Source organism: Acanthopagrus latus, chromosome 6 (assembly GCF_904848185.1).
Source record: "Acanthopagrus latus isolate v.2019 chromosome 6, fAcaLat1.1, whole genome shotgun sequence".
Taxonomy (NCBI): domain Eukaryota; kingdom Metazoa; phylum Chordata; class Actinopteri; order Spariformes; family Sparidae; genus Acanthopagrus; species Acanthopagrus latus.
In genome coordinates this window covers 28,624,234-28,643,244 of record NC_051044.1, presented here as the reverse complement: position 1 = coordinate 28,643,244, position 19,011 = coordinate 28,624,234, and the positions used below count along the sequence as shown (strand labels likewise).

The 19,011-nt window shown below is 40.4% G+C and overlaps 1 protein-coding gene and 1 long non-coding RNA gene across 3 annotated transcripts; one reads left to right on the top strand and one right to left on the bottom strand.

Moving 5' to 3' along the window:
- The first annotated feature begins 120 nt into the window (after positions 1 to 120).
- txnrd3 (thioredoxin reductase 3) lies at positions 121 to 17,511 on the top strand. 2 transcript variants are annotated; one of them, XM_037100293.1, is made up of 16 exons: positions 121 to 239; positions 4,267 to 4,327; positions 5,271 to 5,380; positions 6,675 to 6,782; positions 7,013 to 7,085; positions 7,214 to 7,333; positions 7,475 to 7,617; positions 7,954 to 8,069; positions 8,571 to 8,796; positions 9,400 to 9,492; positions 11,253 to 11,329; positions 12,314 to 12,470; positions 12,948 to 13,055; positions 13,880 to 13,975; positions 14,088 to 14,222; positions 16,273 to 17,511. In XM_037100293.1, the coding sequence occupies exons 1-16, from the start codon at positions 225 to 227 to the stop codon at positions 16,333 to 16,335; spliced, it is 1,701 nt and encodes a 566-aa protein (XP_036956188.1). In that variant the 5' UTR covers positions 121 to 224; the 3' UTR covers positions 16,336 to 17,511. The 2 variants fall into 2 exon arrangements, with proteins under 2 accessions (XP_036956188.1, XP_036956187.1); XM_037100292.1 differs by lacking the exon at positions 121 to 239 and adding an exon at positions 3,196 to 3,520.
- On the bottom strand, positions 1,068 to 2,991 carry LOC119020738. Its single transcript, XR_005075407.1, has 2 exons — positions 2,264 to 2,991; positions 1,068 to 2,146 (listed from the first exon to the last, which is right to left on the bottom strand). It is a non-coding gene; the product is annotated as an uncharacterized LOC119020738 (long non-coding RNA).
- Positions 17,512 to 19,011: the final 1,500 nt, after the last annotated feature.

Here is a 19,011-nt window from a genome sequence, read left to right as displayed (position 1 = left end):
GAGAAACTGCCTCCGCTGCTAAACTTCACGTCGAGTCAAGGCGGCGGAGGTGGAGCAACAATAGTGTCAAGACACAGGGACGGACTGACACACACATACACACACATACACACGCACACGCACGCACAGGCGGTGTTAAACCCAGCGTAGAGTCAAGTCCCTTTACATCATCGTCATCTTCCTCAGCGGCTGGCTGTCTGCTCCTGCTCAGACTTGTTGGAGGAATGACTAAAGTGTTTGTGAGTGTCCTTATCTGTTCAGCTACTCCACACTGTTGCAAAACTGCGCCCCGCTCCCATCTGCTTTACCCAACGACGCTCACCTGGAAAGTATGTGTGTAAATTGGGTTTGTGATGATGCCTACCTGATTCAGCAGCGTGACGTAGGCAGGGAAGTGGCGGTTTAGCGGTAGTAAGCTGAAATGCTGCCTTCAAATGTGCCTCAAAAAACGTTGGGGTTTTTTTGACCTTTCACATCAGAGCTGAAAGATTGTGGTCTACATGACCGCACAGGTGCTCAAATGTTGTCGGTTTGTTGTAAGCTATCCAGCTCGATGACATTTAAAACACACATTAATATCCGCTCCGTTTCTGATCAGACAGTTTAATATCTCTGATATCATATGGCGTCACCGGCTTGTTGGTGAACTGAGCGGCCTTGTTTGCTCAGTTGGTCATTGTTGACTCATCTGCTTCTGTTAATAGGCCCTGATAACTTGAGTAACATGTTGGTCTAGATCCCAGCCCAGCTTGGTGTAGACAGCTTCACATTAAAGGGGCGTTATGTAGTTTTGGAGGAGAAATTCAAACTCTGATATTTAATATTTACAATATTAATAAGGTAATAATGCAAACTCAATTATTTAAATGAACTAGGGGTTCTCAGAGGAAACTAAGGTTCCCAGAAAACTGACCTTAGAAAATTTTGCTGGGTTTGCCAAATGTAAACAGTATGAAACTGTATTGTCCTTTAAGGTCAGTTTGATTCTTCAGTTTATTCAGACATTGAAACGAAGAGAGTTTGTTTAGTTTGTTTCGGCATAAAAATATCAGTCATGATCTTTCTTATCTGATTCAGAACAAGTTTATTTGTATTGCACAATTCAGACACAAGGTGACTCAAAGTGCTTAAGGATGAACATTTTCCGTAAAGTACCAGAAATGGAAGCTTTACAGATTGAACCTGTGCCCCAACTTCCTGACACAATAATTTAGGCTATGGTACTGACTGAAAAATGTGTGTATGGTGGAAAATCCACTCCCTGTTTGGTGTTAAAGGAATGCTGACATGTAAATGAAAGGATTAGGCCTACAGTTCACCTGATTACAAATATTTAAATGTAATTCAAAATGGCAACAAAAACATAAAATGTCCACAAAGAGACACAAACTCACCGCACAGATACAGAAGTGACCACAAGTAGGAGTAGTAGTACAGCAGTAGTAGTAGTAGTAGTACAAACCATCACACACAGATGTGGATTACAAAAAGGGGTGCAAAATGACCAAAGTATGAACAAAGCAACCATAAAGTGACAAAAATTAGCAGAGATACACAAAATGAATACAAAGAAACCCAAAATAACCATAAAAAGACATTCATCCATTCCACACAGAGAGCGATTACAAAAAAGATTGCAAAATTACCAAAATAGAGACAAAAGAACCACTAAGAAACAGTAAATGACCATATAAGACATACATCCATCACAGACAGAGGATGATTAGAAAAAGGAATGCAAGATGGCAGAGCAATGTACAAGGTACATTTATCTTCAGGATTTAAAAAACAAAACAGTGTTTGAGTCATTTAAGTTCATCTGTTTTAGACAATAGAGTGTTGATGATGAATTGAGGATTCTCACAGCCCGGGGAAAGAAGCTCCTCCACAGTCTGGTGGCATGGCAGCAGATACTTCTGTATCTTTTGTTAGATGGCAGCAGGGTGAACAGACTCTGGCTAGGGCGGGTGTTGTCTTTTTGCACCCTTTGGGCTCTGTGCAGAGACTTCACTTCTCCGACGTCACTGATGCTCTGTAGATGGGCACCAATGATGTTGTGGGCGGTTTTAATCAACCACTGTAGAGCCTTCCTGTCCTGGGCCCTCCGTGCACGATGCCAGTTTGTACCAACCACAGAGAGACCAGACTGACATTAAATAGACCCCACACAGAGAGTATGATTAGAAAAGGGAATGGAAAATGGTCAAAAGATATACAAAGCAACCACAAAACTAATTTCAGTATAGTAGTGTGTGCATGCAACTTTATCTGTTTCTCTTCCATCCATCCAGCCATCGTCTGTAATGGACAAGGACACTTCCACATGCAGCTCAGCTCTGCCCGGAGCTGGGATTTGAACCAGTGACCTTCCAATCACTAGCCGACCTGCTCTACAAACAGATTACTGTAGAAATAGAAACATATTATGCCACAGTAAACTGACACTGATTTGATGGGAAAGTATTACTAAGTAAGCTACACTCAGGCCTAGTTGACATGTGGTTTCACTAATCGGATATCGACCCTACAGTGGCTCCAGATTGGTCTGTTTTGAAACACTAAAACGATCACGGGAATAGCCTACATTAGAAGACCTATTGACTAGGCCTTTAAGTAAATTATACGGGGACGGTGCACCTGTTACTTGTCATATCTACTTTCACCAGCAGGTGGTGCTAGATAACCAACTATTCTCATGGACCAACACAGACAAATATAGGTTACTTAGGGATATAAATCTGTAATCAGAGCGAGAAAAATTTAAATCACCAACTTTATATTATCTTGCTGTCAATATTAATACTATGATGCTTTTCTTCGCTTCACTTCTTCTTAATTTCGGATTACCCGTATTCCAGAGGCGCCTGTAGGTTCTCTTATTTCTGTTATCGCTGCCCCAAATAGTAGTACATAACATTGTTATTTTAATACGTGTCTGATAATTATATATCACTGTCGTAATCTAAACATTGTATAATTATTACGTTACGCTTTTACGGCATGGAAATAGGCAGCTCTGTGGCGTTTCTGTAGGTAGGCGCGTTTTGAAACAAAGGGCTGAGCGTGCGGGCGGAGTTATTCCTGTTGTCAGTGGGAGCAACGTAATAACCGTGGAACAGGGCGACTCTGATCGAGCGCACCCAAAGCAACGACACAAGAGATGGTAAAAGGCGTTTGGCGCGGTCGGTACACGATCTGCTGACAGCAGAGGGAGAACAACCGAGGTCAGACCGCCGGTTCGTCTTCCCTTAAGCATTTTCTCTTGGTAATAGTATAGAGAGACATTCGTTCATACATTTACCAAGAGAGAGTTGGTGCGGTTTAATTTCGTTTTTTTCCTCGTTGTCTACTCCGCTGTCTGTCGAAGCTTGCCTTGCGCAGGCAGACGGAAATACCTTGGAAAATGCCTCCCGTCGAAAACGACACCGGGAAAAATGAACTCAAGACTCGGATACAAGAACTTATTGACTCCAATCAAGTGTTGGTCTTCAGTAAAAGCTACTGTCCGTATTGTGTCAAGGTAAGGTACTCATTTTGTCGAAGGGGGGACCTCGATTTTGCCGGTCGGAAACTTCCATCTTCTCCCGCGAAGTATATGGGCTTGGTCTAGTTGCTGGTTTGTCCTTGCTGCGTTACGCAGCCTGCGACTTCAGTTCTACAGAGCCTGAATACTAAGAGTTGCTACAAGTTATACAGATGGCAAAACAATTAACGTCAAGAAGCTTAGCAGAAATTAACTTACGATGACATTTTGTGAAGAATGTATCATTAAACATGAACTATATTGTGTTGAGTCATAATGTGTTGGCCGTTTATCTTAATGTGGTCGAAACATTAGTTATCGGTACAACATTTATAGTTTATAGCTAACTCAACGCCTGATAAGACCTCAAGTCTAAGACCCACTGTCAATTTAGCACACATCCTGATCACAGACCAGCACTTGTTTTGGTCTAAAGTTCCAACTTTTGTCATTTGTACTCGTGTATGACGTTTCTTTCTTCCGCCAACACAAGTCACACTCAGAGGAGGTTAGCTGTGAACAGCTATCAGGGTTATAGGATTTTACTGGAACAAAGCAATGTTTTATGACTCATAGATGATAGGTGTGGAGTATTATAATGATCTGCCATTGAAGCAATGTTTTGTGAATCCTTTGCTCATAGGGAGGGAATTTTTCAAGTCATGTTGGTGTCTTTTGTGTTTGGGGATTGTGAAACATGTCGCCGTAGAAATAGACTAATTGTCATATCTATGTCTTTCTAGGTGAAAGATTTGTTCAAAGAGCTGAAGGTCGAGTGTAATGTGGTGGAGTTGGATCTAATAGGTAAGACTGATTTGTGTGTGTGTAAATTATAATAATAAACTTTCACCACCCCATTTACAATTTATAAGCAGTATATGAACACAAATACTGTACATTAACACGCTCTCATGTCCTCATCCATGCTTAAAACTACATCGTCCTGCGCTACAAACCATTCAGTAATTTATCAATGTAAAATGATTTCGCATCCACAACAACTGGGCATGTTGTGTCACCCCAGACTGTGCTGCGATCTCACTTTGCAGCAACACAAAACATGCTGAGTCACTCACCGAAGATATCTTGGCCCTGTGCCATATCTGAGTAAACTCCAACCTCTCTGCTCTGGCTTATTTCTGTCACAGTTGAAGCTGCAGGTAATATATAGCGATGTTGAGGCTCAATCATCACTAAAAAGATTAAACTTGACAGGATATGACTTTAAAGTTTAAAGTTCATAACATCCATAAGTCAAAGTCAGCATGCTGCTCAGGCAGAAAATAGTTTGACCAAATTTGGTTTGGAGCAACCTGTTAGAATCAATATGTTTCCTGCCACAGCTGGAGACCAAAAGTGATAAAACATGACACTCATAGCAACAGAGTGAGGAATTGTGAGAATATTGAACTACAGGTAACATTAACAACATTACAGCTTCGTATTACTGGTAAACTTTGTGTGTCTAAACTGACCACATAGAAATGTTAGTATGAATGTGACTGTTTTGAACACAGACTCTATTTGTACTTGTGGTAAGTGGCCATGGTGTTGACACGGAAAGAGACTTTTACATTTTGCTGATGTGTGAAAACGATTAACTTGGTGTCACATTTCCTTTGATGCTTCCCTTTTTTACTCTTTTTGCATATCATTTGCATGTAAATTTATTCAGTGTCATATGTGTGTTTTTGTAATCAACAAGTGTAAATACTTTGACTTAAACAAGATGAACTCTTCTGTCCAGAGGAAGGAACCAACTACCAGGAGATGCTGCTTGAGATGACTGGGCAGAAAACTGTTCCGAATGTCTTCATCAACAAGACACACCTTGGTGGCTGTGACAACACATTGAAGGTGAGGAGCAAGGATGTGTCAATAATTGACACACTTGTGGGGAGTTAGTTCTTTAGTGCTCAACAGTCCTGTGTTACACATCTCCTGAATACATGATCGCCATGAGATGTTGCTCAATGAAGTGGCTTGCACAGATACCAGTGGCTTTGTACAAACAAGCCTGTGTGGCTCAAGTTGCATTCGACATTTTTGAGTTGCATTGAAAGGGCTTATGAATTACGATGTGAACAATGACTTCAGTCTTAACCACAGAAGAATAATATACATAGAGCATTGTCACAGCAGACACAGCATGAAAGGAAGGGATGTAGCCAAAAATATCTAGGTGTGCCAAGAGAACATACCAATCAGTCATGAATGTTAGCAAGCAAATAGTGGAAACATGAGAAGATTGTTAAAGTGACAATGCCCTCTGAGGTGTCGTGATCAAGAAGGGTGGAGGGATCTCTTTTGTCTAGGTGCAGACAACTGCTACACTAGTAAGTGGCTGCATGGGCAGGCAAACCTGCTTATGAAGTACATATGCAGCAGCAGGTTATGTTGATGTTGTGGTAAACTGCTGTTTCACATTTGTGTGACTTTTAAACATTGAATGGGACAGCACAATAACTTTAACATTTTAATTAAATCTCTGCAAACTGTTAGCTCTTTCCCAATACAGGAACTTCAAAAACTGTAACCTGGAGCCTCCCATAATTGGAACAGGGCAGGCATCAAGGTTCTGCTTTGTTTGTTTTACAAACCAGAATGTTTTTTGGTTTTCAGTTCGTGAAAAATTTACACCATATGGTGAAACTAGGAAAAATATTCAAATTTGTACTCTCTGATCAGTGAGCTGGTGTGCTGATTGCCATTCAGACATCAGTGGAGAAAGTTGCAGTAGCATTTCTCTACGTTTGACATGTGGAGACCTTTTTAAATATCAGTATTGTAAGAGTGTCTTACTAGTGGAAATGTCACATGCTTTTGAAAAGACCAGGTCTATCTGAAAGTTACTGGGAAACTTTGTATTTTGGAACAAACCATCATTGTTTATGTAAACCATTTTCTTTTTTTTTATTGTTACCATTATGAAAAGCAGCTGTTTCATGCTTTTCCCTGAAAGAACCTGGGATTTGAATTTACTACCACATCCGGTGCAGGGCTGAAATGTTGGTTCAGGAAACTGCCCCTAGAATTGGAGGGGTCCCTGTAGAGAAAAGGGCAGAATCTGTGACAGTGGCTACAAGTTTGCTACACAATAATGTACATAAGTTCTACATCGATACTAATATTGTGTGAATGTTTCTGTCAGGCACATAAAGACGGTAGCTTGCAGCAGCTATTAAGCGGAGACAATGAAGCTTATGACTACGACTTGATCGTCATTGGAGGAGGATCTGGAGGTCTCGCCTGCTCAAAGGTGACAGCAACACATACACAGTGAAACTTGTTGAAGCTTATTGTAGTGACTGTTGTGCAATTCTGTGGTTTGCGGAGACTCAATGAAACAAAAGCTAATGTTGTAATGCTGTAATCAGTAACCACACTTATGTTTGAGCCATTAACTGTTTCCAAATGCATACAGACTGCAGCTATGTGTTCTATGCCAGAATTGCAATGTTGCAGTAACACTGATTTTGTTGGCAACAGGAAGCTGCTAATTTGGGGAAGAAGGTCATGGTACTGGACTATGTTGTGCCCACACCAAAGGGAACCTCCTGGGGTAAGATACCTCCACTGCAGGATACCTAGTTACATACTGTACATGTGATGCTGCATTTATTTAAATCTTATTTGGTTGGTTAGTGATCATATTCATGTGGTGTTAATGTGTCCTGCTGTGGTGATCAGGTCTAGGTGGAACATGTGTGAATGTGGGCTGCATTCCCAAGAAGCTGATGCACCAGACAGCCTTGCTCAGCACGGCAATGCAGGATGCACGCAAGTTTGGCTGGGAGTTTGACGAGACAGGTGAGCGCTCAGAGCAGCGACCCAGAAGGTCACGAAGGGGGGACATCGGAACAGCTCCCTGTGGTAAATCAGAGGCAAGCCTCTTCAGTAGTCACTTGTTTTCTTTCTTCTGATTCCACTGATGGACATCTGTCTACACAGTGAAACACAACTGGGACACGATGAAGGAGGCGGTGAACAACTACATCGGTTCATTGAACTGGGGCTACAGGGTGGCACTGAGAGACAAGAACGTCAACTATGTCAATGCCTATGCAGAGTTCATTGAACCACACAAAATCAAGGTAAATGACTGCTCGTAATATAGTAGCTCGTTATATCAATTTCTCACTTCCCTAGTTGCCACACCAAACTCCTCATCAATCTTGATAAGCTATCTGCTTTGAAATGTTGTCTAACCTGTTGTGACAGTTTATTTTTTTGATTTTGTTTTTCTTGATCATGCTTAACTCGAAGCCTTTCTTTTAGCTGTGTTTCCGCATTGTTGTTGTAGGGGTTCATGCTGCTGGTCAGACCAATAGCTTCACCACTAGCTGATGTTTCAAATAATCCTACGCTTAATGAGTTAGTAAAATTGGATGTTGTTGCACCTGCCTCAATAAGTTTTTATTCGCTGACAGGCAACAAACAAACGAGGGAAGGAGACATTTTACACAGCGGCTAAGTTCATCTTGGCTACAGGCGAGAGGCCACGCTACTTGGGCATCCCTGGAGACCGCGAGTACTGCATCACCAGGTGAGGGTACAGTGCCACCGGCCTGATTGGATGACATGCTGTGCACTGGACACCTCAACCAGAACTCATTTTTAGATTGGAATTTGTTTGCAGCAAATGTCTGAAGAGGCATATCAGGCCAGTGTGATCTCTTGAAACACAAACATACCCTTGAACGATATGGACTCTTGTATTAACCTTCACAGGCGGCAACGCTTTAGGGCGTTCATGAATCTCCCAGCTATCTAAATGGTATACAGCATTATCCTCAGGCGTCACTGGTTATTATGCTGCCTTGGCAATCTACAAATCATCTCATGCTGCTTACTTGGTCCCACAGATCCTCAAATTAAAAGTTGTTGGGTGGCATGAGACAATATTCAGCTTTTTGTCCTTTTAGAGGCATTTTTGTTTAGAGGAAGTGTATGGACAGGGTTCATTTTGGAGGTTTGAACCTGAAGAGTATCTCACTTTTATGTTTTACCCCTGCTGTGTTTGTCCTCCTCTGTGTTTGTCCACCAGTGATGACCTCTTCTCGTTGTCTTACTGTCCGGGAAAGACCCTGGTGATTGGGGCATCGTACGTGGCTCTGGAGTGCGGTGGTTTCCTGGCCGGCCTTGGTCTCGATGTCACCATCATGGTGCGGTCCATCCTGTTGAGGGGCTTCGACCAGGACATGGCCAACCGTGCTGGAGACCACATGGAGGAGCACGGTGTAAAGTTCCTCCGCAAATATGTCCCTGTAAAGGTGAGTGTGAAATGAATGTGCTAAATCATTTTTATAGCTGCAGTAGAATTGAATGTGGCCATTTAGAATTACATTATGTGCTTATCGGGCACTCATTGAAACATTTTCTAAAAGGTCTATATATAAAAAGTGTGTGTGTGTGTGTATATGTATGTGTGTGTATATATATATATATATATATATATATATATATATATATATATATATATATATATATATATATATATATATATATATATATATATATATATATATATATATATATATATATATATATATATATATATATATATATATGTATATGTGTTTTGTGAAACATGAAAATCATATATCAAAGTCCAGTCATGTATGTCACATAGCAGTGGTGGTTCCTTGCTGGATCAAGGGTTAAAGTCATTTTTTGTAATTTGACAATTTTAAGAAAGATTGGAAATTTTAAACAATTCATTGGTAACAAGGCAATAGGTCTTCTGACGACTTTGATCTGTGCGTTATTGTACAGTATCAGATTTATCTTCGTACCATCTTGCATCATAAATTTGATCTTTCAGCTAGACATTTGACAAAAGCACAAAATGGCTTTCCTGCATCTGTGTGTGTCAGGTGGAAGAGCTGGAAGCAGGCACTCCTGGCAAGCTGAAGGTGACAGCCAAGTCCACAGAGACCGATGAGATCATCGAGGGAGAGTACAACACTGTATGTACTGAGCAGTTCATTCTTCACTAAACTCTTTTAAAGGTGCTCGTCAAAAACTGACGCTTTGGGGGGTGTCCGACCAGTCCTACATCACAAAACATCAGTTTTTGATGATTTGGGGAAACCCAGAGCATCATTATCTTTCACAATGTCACTGTGTAACTTTATACTGTTCCTTTTCATAATGGTGGTGGTGTCACCCTCCCCTCACCTTTCTGCCATCAGTGCCCTTTGCCTCTGAAGATGACATGCTCCCCAACTGCAACTACCTTTAGTAGGTTAGCTCTTGTTAACTAGAGCAACAACAATGCCAAACTTATTCTGAATCAACCAACTAGAGGGTGCTGCTATAAATAAACAGTACACAGACACAGTGACTAAACCTCTTTTTAAGTCTTGGCTTTAAAAGCTTGTTAATGCTACTCATTTAGTCACCTACCAAGGTGTGCCTAGATTATTACTTGGCATCAAAGTGAAACGTTAGTGCTGGCTTCATCAACTAGCACTTGCTGTGCAGAGCAAAAAGGCTGACATCATTTCTCTGCGGTTGCTCTTGCAGTTTGTCTGTCAATGGGGAACATCTTTATAATTTAGCAGCTAATTTTAGCTGCTGCCATTACCACTGTGCTGAGCTTGTCAAGTAAGTGCATGTGCACCCTTTTTATTTTAAACTAGAGTTTTTAGTTTTAGTGTCTGTATGCTTTGTTTTTTACAGCAGCATGTAAGGGCTGTAACGATACACGTATCAAAACTGAAATCGCGACACTCAGATCCACAAACCTGTCACACAGTGTGAGAATGCAGAATCGCGACACAACTTCCAGTCCAGATCCAGCCATATGAGCTATAAGTAGCCCCTTTCACACAGACGCCACATTAAAACCGCAGTGATGGTTCACCAATTCTCCGCCGTTGGTCGTTCACAGATCGCGAAGCACCACTGGAGTAAAGACGAACTGCTGTGTAATTCACACAGAAAGCCGGCGCTCCAACTCCTAAAGAGACGTGACGGTACACGTCATGATGCTGGCAACTTCTGTGTGTTTTCAAGGTGTTTCCCCCAGTGTCCCACCAAACAGCCTGGAAAGTGACAAAGTTACAATTTTCACTATAAATTACATGATTACATAATCGCCATCAGTGAACAGACTCCATTCACCCTGGTTCAGTTTGCCAATACTGCGTCTATGATGCTATCAGATGAGTATTGTATACAAAAGTTATTGAAATGTAACATAAATAAAATGTTTAATAAAAGAAAAAAAAATTGAGGTTTGCATCAAACCGTGGGTCACAATTCGTGATAAAACCGAATTGTGAGTTTGGTTATGGTAGATTGATGTATGAAATAACATTATAAAATAATGAGTTGATTTTGAGCAATTTAGAAATAATTTAGAAAAATATTTAAAAAATAAAAATGTATGTTGTTTATATGACGGGTTTTTAGAATTGCTTTAGAAACATTGTGTGTATGTCTGTTTCTACTGGCCGCATCTGGACAAACATAGATGTGATGTTTCAGATTCTGATTTAATTTAATTGTTGAACTGATTGTTGAAATCAGAATGCCAACATGAATCCATCAGGTTTGTTCAAACAAACTTGGACATTAATTTGGTGCAGAATGTTTCTCTTTTTTCTTTTTTTCTTTTTTGTTATGTGCATTTGTCTCCAGCCTACATTCAGTCATCCATGTGTCAATAAAACACCAACAACGACTTCCTTTAAACTTAACAAGCCATTTCCTTGTTCTTTAGGTATTGATAGCAGTGGGCCGAGACGCATGCACAGACAAGATTGGCCTGGACAAGGCAGGGGTCAAAGTCAACCCCAAGTAAGTTTATTGGCTCATTGTATATTTCTGTACGCTCACATGCAATGCGATGTGGGCGGCCTGTGCCTTTAAGACTCATGGAACAGTCATGGTGATTCAGCAGTTATTGCCTCCCCATGGTGCTCTGCAGGGGTGGTGTATGACTGCGTCGGGGGATTTGGTTGGGGGGGGGGGCGCTGTCTTGTTAGTAACACGAGAAAGGCCCTGTACAATGTATCGGCAACATAAGGTCAATTATCTTCATGTAAGAGCTTTTACTAATGTCATTATGTTGCATTTTCTGCTCTGGGTGGAAGCCTTCTGTCAATACATTTCCTGTTTTCCAGTTCTCTGCCCATTTATAATTTCAGAGCTGAGGTTAGAAGACTAATGTTTGAGGGGGGAAAAAATGTATGTTTTTTGCAGTGGATAATTTATTTAGTAAATACATGGAAAATGTTCCCTTTTCTTTGAGGGTGTTGTCTTTCCACTGTTTCATGAATGACTGACTGATTCAGCCTATGAAGCAAACAGGGATTAAGACAGCATGAGGTCGGCTTAAAAGAGCGCTCCACAGGTCATATGCCCCAGTCTTATGACTCAAGTAGTATTCAGATGAAGCCAATACAGTCATAGGGCCGTGGGTTCAGGGGCCATCGGCATGTTTGTAGAATATAATGTGGCTAATAGAAATACTGCTACAGTTGTGTTTCTCCTTTCTGCCCAAAATGCCCTATGCTGCATTTATAGAGATGTTGTTGTTGTTGTTGTTCCTTTGGCCAAATAGACAGATATTTAGAACAAACTGGAATACAAGTTAATAGTGAGTAAATATTATTATTATTATTATTATTATTATTCTTATTCTTATTCTTATTCTTATTCTTATTCTTATTTTTATTATTATTAAAAATGTTTTCCATTTAGTAAGGTAAAATGGATGTAATTTTCAAAAACAACATTAAATTGAAATTAAGTAAGGCTTGTCTCTGTGCCCTCCTTCAGGAATGGAAAAATTCCAGTGAATGATGAAGAGCAAACCAACGTGCCCCACATCTATGCCATTGGAGACATTCTGCAAGACAAGTGGGAGTTGACTCCTGTAGCCATTCAGGCTGGCAAGCTGCTGGCACGACGCCTCTATGCGGGCTCAAAAGTCAAGGTGTGTCTCTTTTCAAGAGTCTTCTGATATAGACATGCAAATTGTCTGATTTTCTGTCAGCATGTTAGATTTTAACATGCTAACAATGAGTCGAGCTGCTTACTGTCAAGTTTAGATGCAACAAACTATAAACTAGACTATGAAAGACTATAACACATACAAATCCAACCCGTCGGACAGGTGGTCTTCATTGAACTAATTTTTTATGACGTTCAAAAACAGTTTGCTGCTTTTGTCGTAATGTATGTGTGCCAGAGTGAACTTCTGTTTTGTTGTGCAGGGTCACAACTCCAATAAAACCACTGACATTCAAAGATATTTAAATGAACCAAGCAAAGTGCAAAAAAGGAATACTTCTTATGTAACTACCTGATGTGATATTAATTTTATAGGCTGTACTGGAAATGCTTTATTTTGTGACATGTGATAACAGGTGCCTTCATGTCACAACCAATAATTAATAGTCTGTGTTTGCAGTGCGATTATATCAACGTTCCCACCACTGTGTTCACCCCACTGGAGTACGGAGCCTGTGGTCTGTCAGAGGAGAGAGCCACTGAACTCTACGGGCAGGAAAACATCGAGGTAACACACACAGGAACACACACATTCAGCTGAATAATTGATTAACTATCTGGTTCACCTGACTGTGAACCTCGTGGCAGGCTAGAGTAAAAGGTATATCTAAGATAAATGAAGACTTGTAATGTTTATAAAACATATTGGTAATATTTCTTCTTAATTTAAAAGTTCTCACTTGGTCACCTTCATAAAACTTTAAGCTTTCGCCCAAGCTGAGCTGTGCGCCGTGGTGTATTGTGAAGTATTTAGATTAAGTTACAAGTTACCATTATAAGTAAAAGTCCTCCAATAATTGTTACTAAAGTAAAGGTATGTTAATATAGCTATGAAGAGGATTTTTAACAATTAACTAAAGTTGTGAGATGAATGTATTGAGTATAATTGTAAAGAGGCGTGGGTTAATGTTAAGTGCAAGTAACTTGATTTTGTACTTGGAGACAGTCCTTGAGTTAATAGTACTTTCCATTCCACCATTCCATTGGGTTTGGCACATGTAACGAGCTACAGAACTTTTCCAGTAAGATTAGTGTTTGTCTGAAAGTTTCCTTGTAGCTGCAGCTTGCAGTCTGATTGTCTCTGTTACACTTGACTGATTTTCATTTCTACATGTTCATGCGTGCATGTTGGACAGTGTTTCAGGAAGTCTAAAATAGTATGACAGTTTTTCAGTAATGAACCTCACTACGCCCAGACAGATGTCAACAGCAGATTTAGTAGTACAATAAAATGTCCTCTTTGTCATTGAATGTGTCATTGGTAATATAATAAAGGTGACTGCTGTTGACACTGTAATAGCACCTCACTGTATTTGTGCTCACTATGTTCAGGTCTTCCACAGTCTGTTCTGGCCTCTGGAATTCACTGTGCCCAACAGAGACAACAACAGATGCTATGCCAAGATCATCTGCAATAAACTTGACAACGTAAGATTGTTGCAACATTGTTGTATCATTTCTGAGTCTTTAGCAACTAGCGCCACATACCCTTATCATGTCACATGAATGATGGCATTTTGTTGTTCCTGTCTCGCTGTAGGATCGAGTCATTGGTTTCCACTATCTGGGTCCAAATGCCGGAGAGGTGACGCAGGGATTCGGGGCAGCCATGAAATGTGGGGCAACCAAGGAGCAGCTGGATGGAACGATTGGCATCCACCCAACCTGTGCTGAGGTAAAAAGGCAACTCTGTTATATGCCATGGGGTGCATGTTAACAACTTCTTTGGTACTGAGCATCATGGTTGTGATGTGAGAAGTCCCATATGCAGGTAGATGACAAGAAACCTGGAAACTGGCATGTGTAGGTTGATGAAAAACTGGATTTCTTGTATCGTACTATCATATCCTGAATTTGGTTCAAATCTGGATAAGACTTGGTACTAGTGGCCTGTGCATGTATACAAGCTCTCTGACTGCCTTGGAAAATGGCTCTGAGGCTATGTTCAGACTGCAGGGAAATCAGATTTGTTTTTCAAATCACATTTTAAAGACAGACTGTCTGCACTGTTGTTTCTAAGTGATCAGATCAGATTTTTCTATCTGGACATCACCCTATCACACTATCTGCTTGGGTTGTCGTCCTAACGATGTAGGCATCAGTAAATGTGCTGGTGAAGTATCATTTTAACATGAAAGCATTAAAAATGGAGATCCATCATCTCACCCTCCAAAGATTCTAGCTGCCAAGTCGTGAAGAAGACAGTTAATTTTAGCATGACTGTCCACAGACTGTATTAGCCAGAGGTGGTTAATTTTTTTGGTTTACATAGTCTTAATTTATGTGGAACTGTCAAATTTGAATCAGACTAATCAGAGGGCAAACACGAAGACTGACTACTACACTTAAGACCAGTGAAAATGACCCCAATAAGTATTTTTTTGGCCTTAAAGGGATATTCCGGTGCAAGTTTAATGGTCTAACACAACGTGAAACTGTTAGACTCCCTCTCGAGAGATCATGTAAATCCAAAATACAAATGCAGTAGATGCAATCTGATTTTAGCTTCACAATAGAAATCCAGCCAAGCTAGTGGAGGTAAGATGCCCTGGACTGTGTGCTGAGACCCTATTTGTACTGTTCCTGAAGTTTGGTCCTGTTCTGAGCATTATTTGTGGCTTTTTGGTGGCGGTTTATATTTGGATCCATTTACTGCAGTGTATTGTTGTCGTGCGGTCGTTTCTGAGGTTGATAAAACTCCATAAATTAGCAGTCTGCTAACTTGATCTAACAGTTTCACGGTGTGTTAGACCATGGATTAAAATTACACCGGAATATCCCTTTAATTGCTTTGATAGCACAGCTGAAGAAGGTGACAGGAAACGGAGTGAGAGAGGGGAGGAGTGACATGCAGCAAATGGTCCCCAGGCCAGGAGTCAGACCCTGGCCCACTGCAGCGAGGACAAAGCCTCCGTACATGATAGCAATTACATGCTGAACTCAAACACAAAGCTGTGTGTGCATGCATGTAGATATTCTGTCCTTATACTTCAGGCTGATTTTAAAGATTTGCATTGCCTGTATCTGCAGGACAAGCAGTAAAAATCTAAATCACTCTGCACTTTGATCAGCTTTGCAAAGGTCATGAACCCTTGCTTCCTGTTAACATATTTCCTGCTCCCTGGCCTGTTTTCCAGTCTAATTCGAGAGTCTAATTCTCAGTGCCGGACACAGGTCTGATCAGAATACATATAACTGGGCAGCCACAGTCAGAGGCTTAAAGTATTAACAATGTCTGTTCCAGAGGCCTGACTTTGTTGTATCTTGTAGTATAGTTTGTTTTTTCTGTTATTAACCTGAGTTAATATTTTAATTTCAGCTACTGTTGTTCATGCAGTGCTTTAATTAGCTTAATGAAAGACCTGCCTCAGCATTACACATTCATTATGTTAATAGGGTATGGTGATAATTGCAGCACATTAAGCTGCTCAATTGCCTCTTGTTTGATGTTTTGCATTACTTGCATTTCCATTTTGAAGAAGTGTTAGACACTGTTCATTTAACCATATCATGCCCATGTCCAAGTTAGATTTGTTTTATTCAACTATAGTTTGAAACACCAAACAATAGAATAGGCCTCATTCGACCAATTAGTTAGCCTTTTTTTAATAGTTTCATTCCCTTTAACCTTAAACTGTTTTGTTTGCTCCTGAAACTTAAACAGCTTGTTATATGTCTACAAGATAAAGTTGCACTGACTTACATGTGTTTCTCTTATCCCGCAGATCTTTACCACCTTGGAGGTGACCAAGAGCTCCGGTGGAGACATCACCCAGGCTGGCTGCTGAGGTTAAACCCTGCTCGTTTAGCGGGCTGCTCACATACTAGACTCTCCTAATACCATCTTAGTTTCCAGTCAACCTCCAAGCTCAGCCTCACCTCCAGCTGCTCACTTTACAGGGCAGTTGTTTCTCAGGATAGAACTAACACCGTGGCCTGAATTGGTGAAATAACTCATTCAGGCTTGCTGAGAGCAAAGAGGTGACTGGCAGAAGTCAGAGCTGAGGATGTGAGTCTGTAGCTCTGGCTGAGGTATTCTGATATGAGAGCAGCCTGCTGAACAGCGGGGTTACTCTGCTGGGTTTTTTTTTTTTATTGGCCTCCATCAGTGTCTTTCTCAGAGGAGCACCAACACACACACTGCTGCAGAGTATGTGTGTGCGTTTGGGCTGTTTGTGACGTCCTGACCCGTAACCTAAAATACTGAGGTGGGTGAGGATCGATGTCCCTCTGCAGAAGCTCCTGATAGTGGCCCTAATCCTTCGTCCAACCCCCAACTTCAAACATTTCTCATTCAGCCCCAGTGTACAGATGGCACACACACTGAAATTGACAGATTTAAATTGGCTCACATAACAGGTTTGAATGGATGCATGGCTCTGAACTCCACTTTGTAATGGAAATGTGTTATTTAATCTGGCGTGTGTGTGTGTGTGTGTGTGTGTGTGTGTGTGTGTGTGTAAAATGTCTCTTCTGTTTAGTCTTCTTCACTCCACACATTCCTCATACCAGGTGTATACATATTGCTGTCAATATTTGTCTTTGCTGTGTGGAGGCTCCAGGAATTTTTTTTTTTTTTTTACCCATCATCTCTACCAAAGCGTTCAACTAAAGAGTCTGCCGAGAGATAAGAGCTGACAAATGCAGATCATTCAAACCTTTATGTGCTGCAACACTTGGCTTATTGAATTGAATGGAAAATACAAGCTGAATGGTGTCTGTAAAAAAATAAAAATTTTAAAAAACCATCACGTTTTTACTCATTTAATTTAATGCTTGTTTGTTGCATCTTGCTGTTTGCCTCTGCATTATATGTATGTAAAAGATAGATTCATTCTTCTAGTGGACGGTATTCTGGCTGCTGTCAGCAGGTGATTTTGGTCAACTGTATAAACTACTTGTTTGTTGGTGTCACCACTGTAGATTGCTTCTTTCAAGACTGAATAAAGGATTAATTAATTCACCATCAGCTTCGTCACTGTTTCACTTTCAGGTTGAACTGAAGCCTTAAACTTAGACTTTGCTTCCATAAAGTCTCTGTACGGCAATTGTTCCAGCAACCCATTAACACTTTCTTGACTGCAGCTAATATTTTCTTCTAGGTTTAAATGGCAGTTCTAAATTGGTGTATAACAGTGTAATTTATGCTGTAGTATAAGTGCTTGAGTACACATATTGTAGGTTATAGTCTAGTATTCATTATTCATATTTAATTGGATTTTGAAGCATGAGCTGCCTCATAGCTTTTATCCATACCCTCATTAAAAAGTTGCCTTATAAAATTACTAACTGCAGTACGTTTCTGATTTATTACACTGGTCGAGACATTTAATTTCCAGCTTCTGGTAATAAACCTACAGTTTATGTCCATTGGGTGTGTTTGTAAGAACAGTGTTAGTATTGAATTTGTTGATTTATATCTGTATACAACATTAAACCGATTTGGACTTCACATTCACACCAGGTCTCTGTATGTGGCCTAATAAAACGTGCAATACTAAATAAATAAGACATCATGGACTACACTGTGTAAAATATATCAATGAATCTATAAATTGTAAAATTATTTTTAAAAAATCATTGATGGCCTTTAATGTTCCCCCCTTGTCTGCGTGGCTAGATTTTTATTATGAATGCAATGTCATGAAATTCATGATTACAATTAAAGTATTATTTGAAAACATTTATTGTAAAATGTTTTACTTTTTGATGGCGTGTTTCCCAATGACACTTCCATTTTGTTACTTATTATTACAAAATGTTTTATTGTATAATAATGTCCCTTTCTATCATGACGGTGGAATTGTCACAGTCACCGACCCCTCAACTTTCAACCAATCACATGCATGCTGCCTCTCTGAGCATAACTAAAAAAAATATAAAGACTGCTACTATGCTATAAGATGCAGGACAGCTTACTAACTAGACTTGGATTTGTGTCTGGATTGTTTCTCCTCTCCAAGGTCACTTTTGCGATGAGGTGGTTGGATATTTTGGGCGCTGCTCATCCACAGGTACAGCGGATCAAAATCGTCCAGTTGAAGCGGGCAGCCCATTCACGTCATCTACATCAGAGAGCTGTGGACGAATAATAGCACCATTTTCTCCGGGTGTCTGTGATTCTGTGGGACCATTCAGCCCCCCGAGTGGCGGTCTTGATCAATAGTATCTGTGCTGGTGTGAAGCCTTTGTTCATCCCACCGGCTCGCATCTGAAAAGACTGTCACCTGCAAATGCTGCCATGACAACTCGGGCTTTGATGAGTTATTTTTGCTGAAGCACATTTTATTGAGGACAGTCTACCTGTAATTTGAGCTAATTGATTCGCTGTCATTTGTTAATCCAGTAGCACACAAACACAGAGGCTTGTTTAAATGCTGTTCTGAGGCGATCGGAGCTGAAATGCTTCTCCTGCCACCTATGCAGTGCTCGTTCAACTCCCTTTATTTATATTTTATTAACAT

Bases quoted from the DNA above. Each gene is read 5' to 3' on its own strand.
- txnrd3 (XM_037100292.1), top strand. From the start codon at position 3,404: ATGCCTCCCGTCGAAAACGACACCGGGAAAAATGAACTCAAGACTCGG. The intron at 7,086-7,213 runs GTAAGATACCTC...TGTGGTGATCAG, and splicing joins ACCAAAGGGAACCTCCTGGG to GTCTAGGTGGAACATGTGTG. The intron at 12,471-12,947 runs GTGTGTCTCTTT...CTGTGTTTGCAG, and splicing joins ATGCGGGCTCAAAAGTCAAG to TGCGATTATATCAACGTTCC.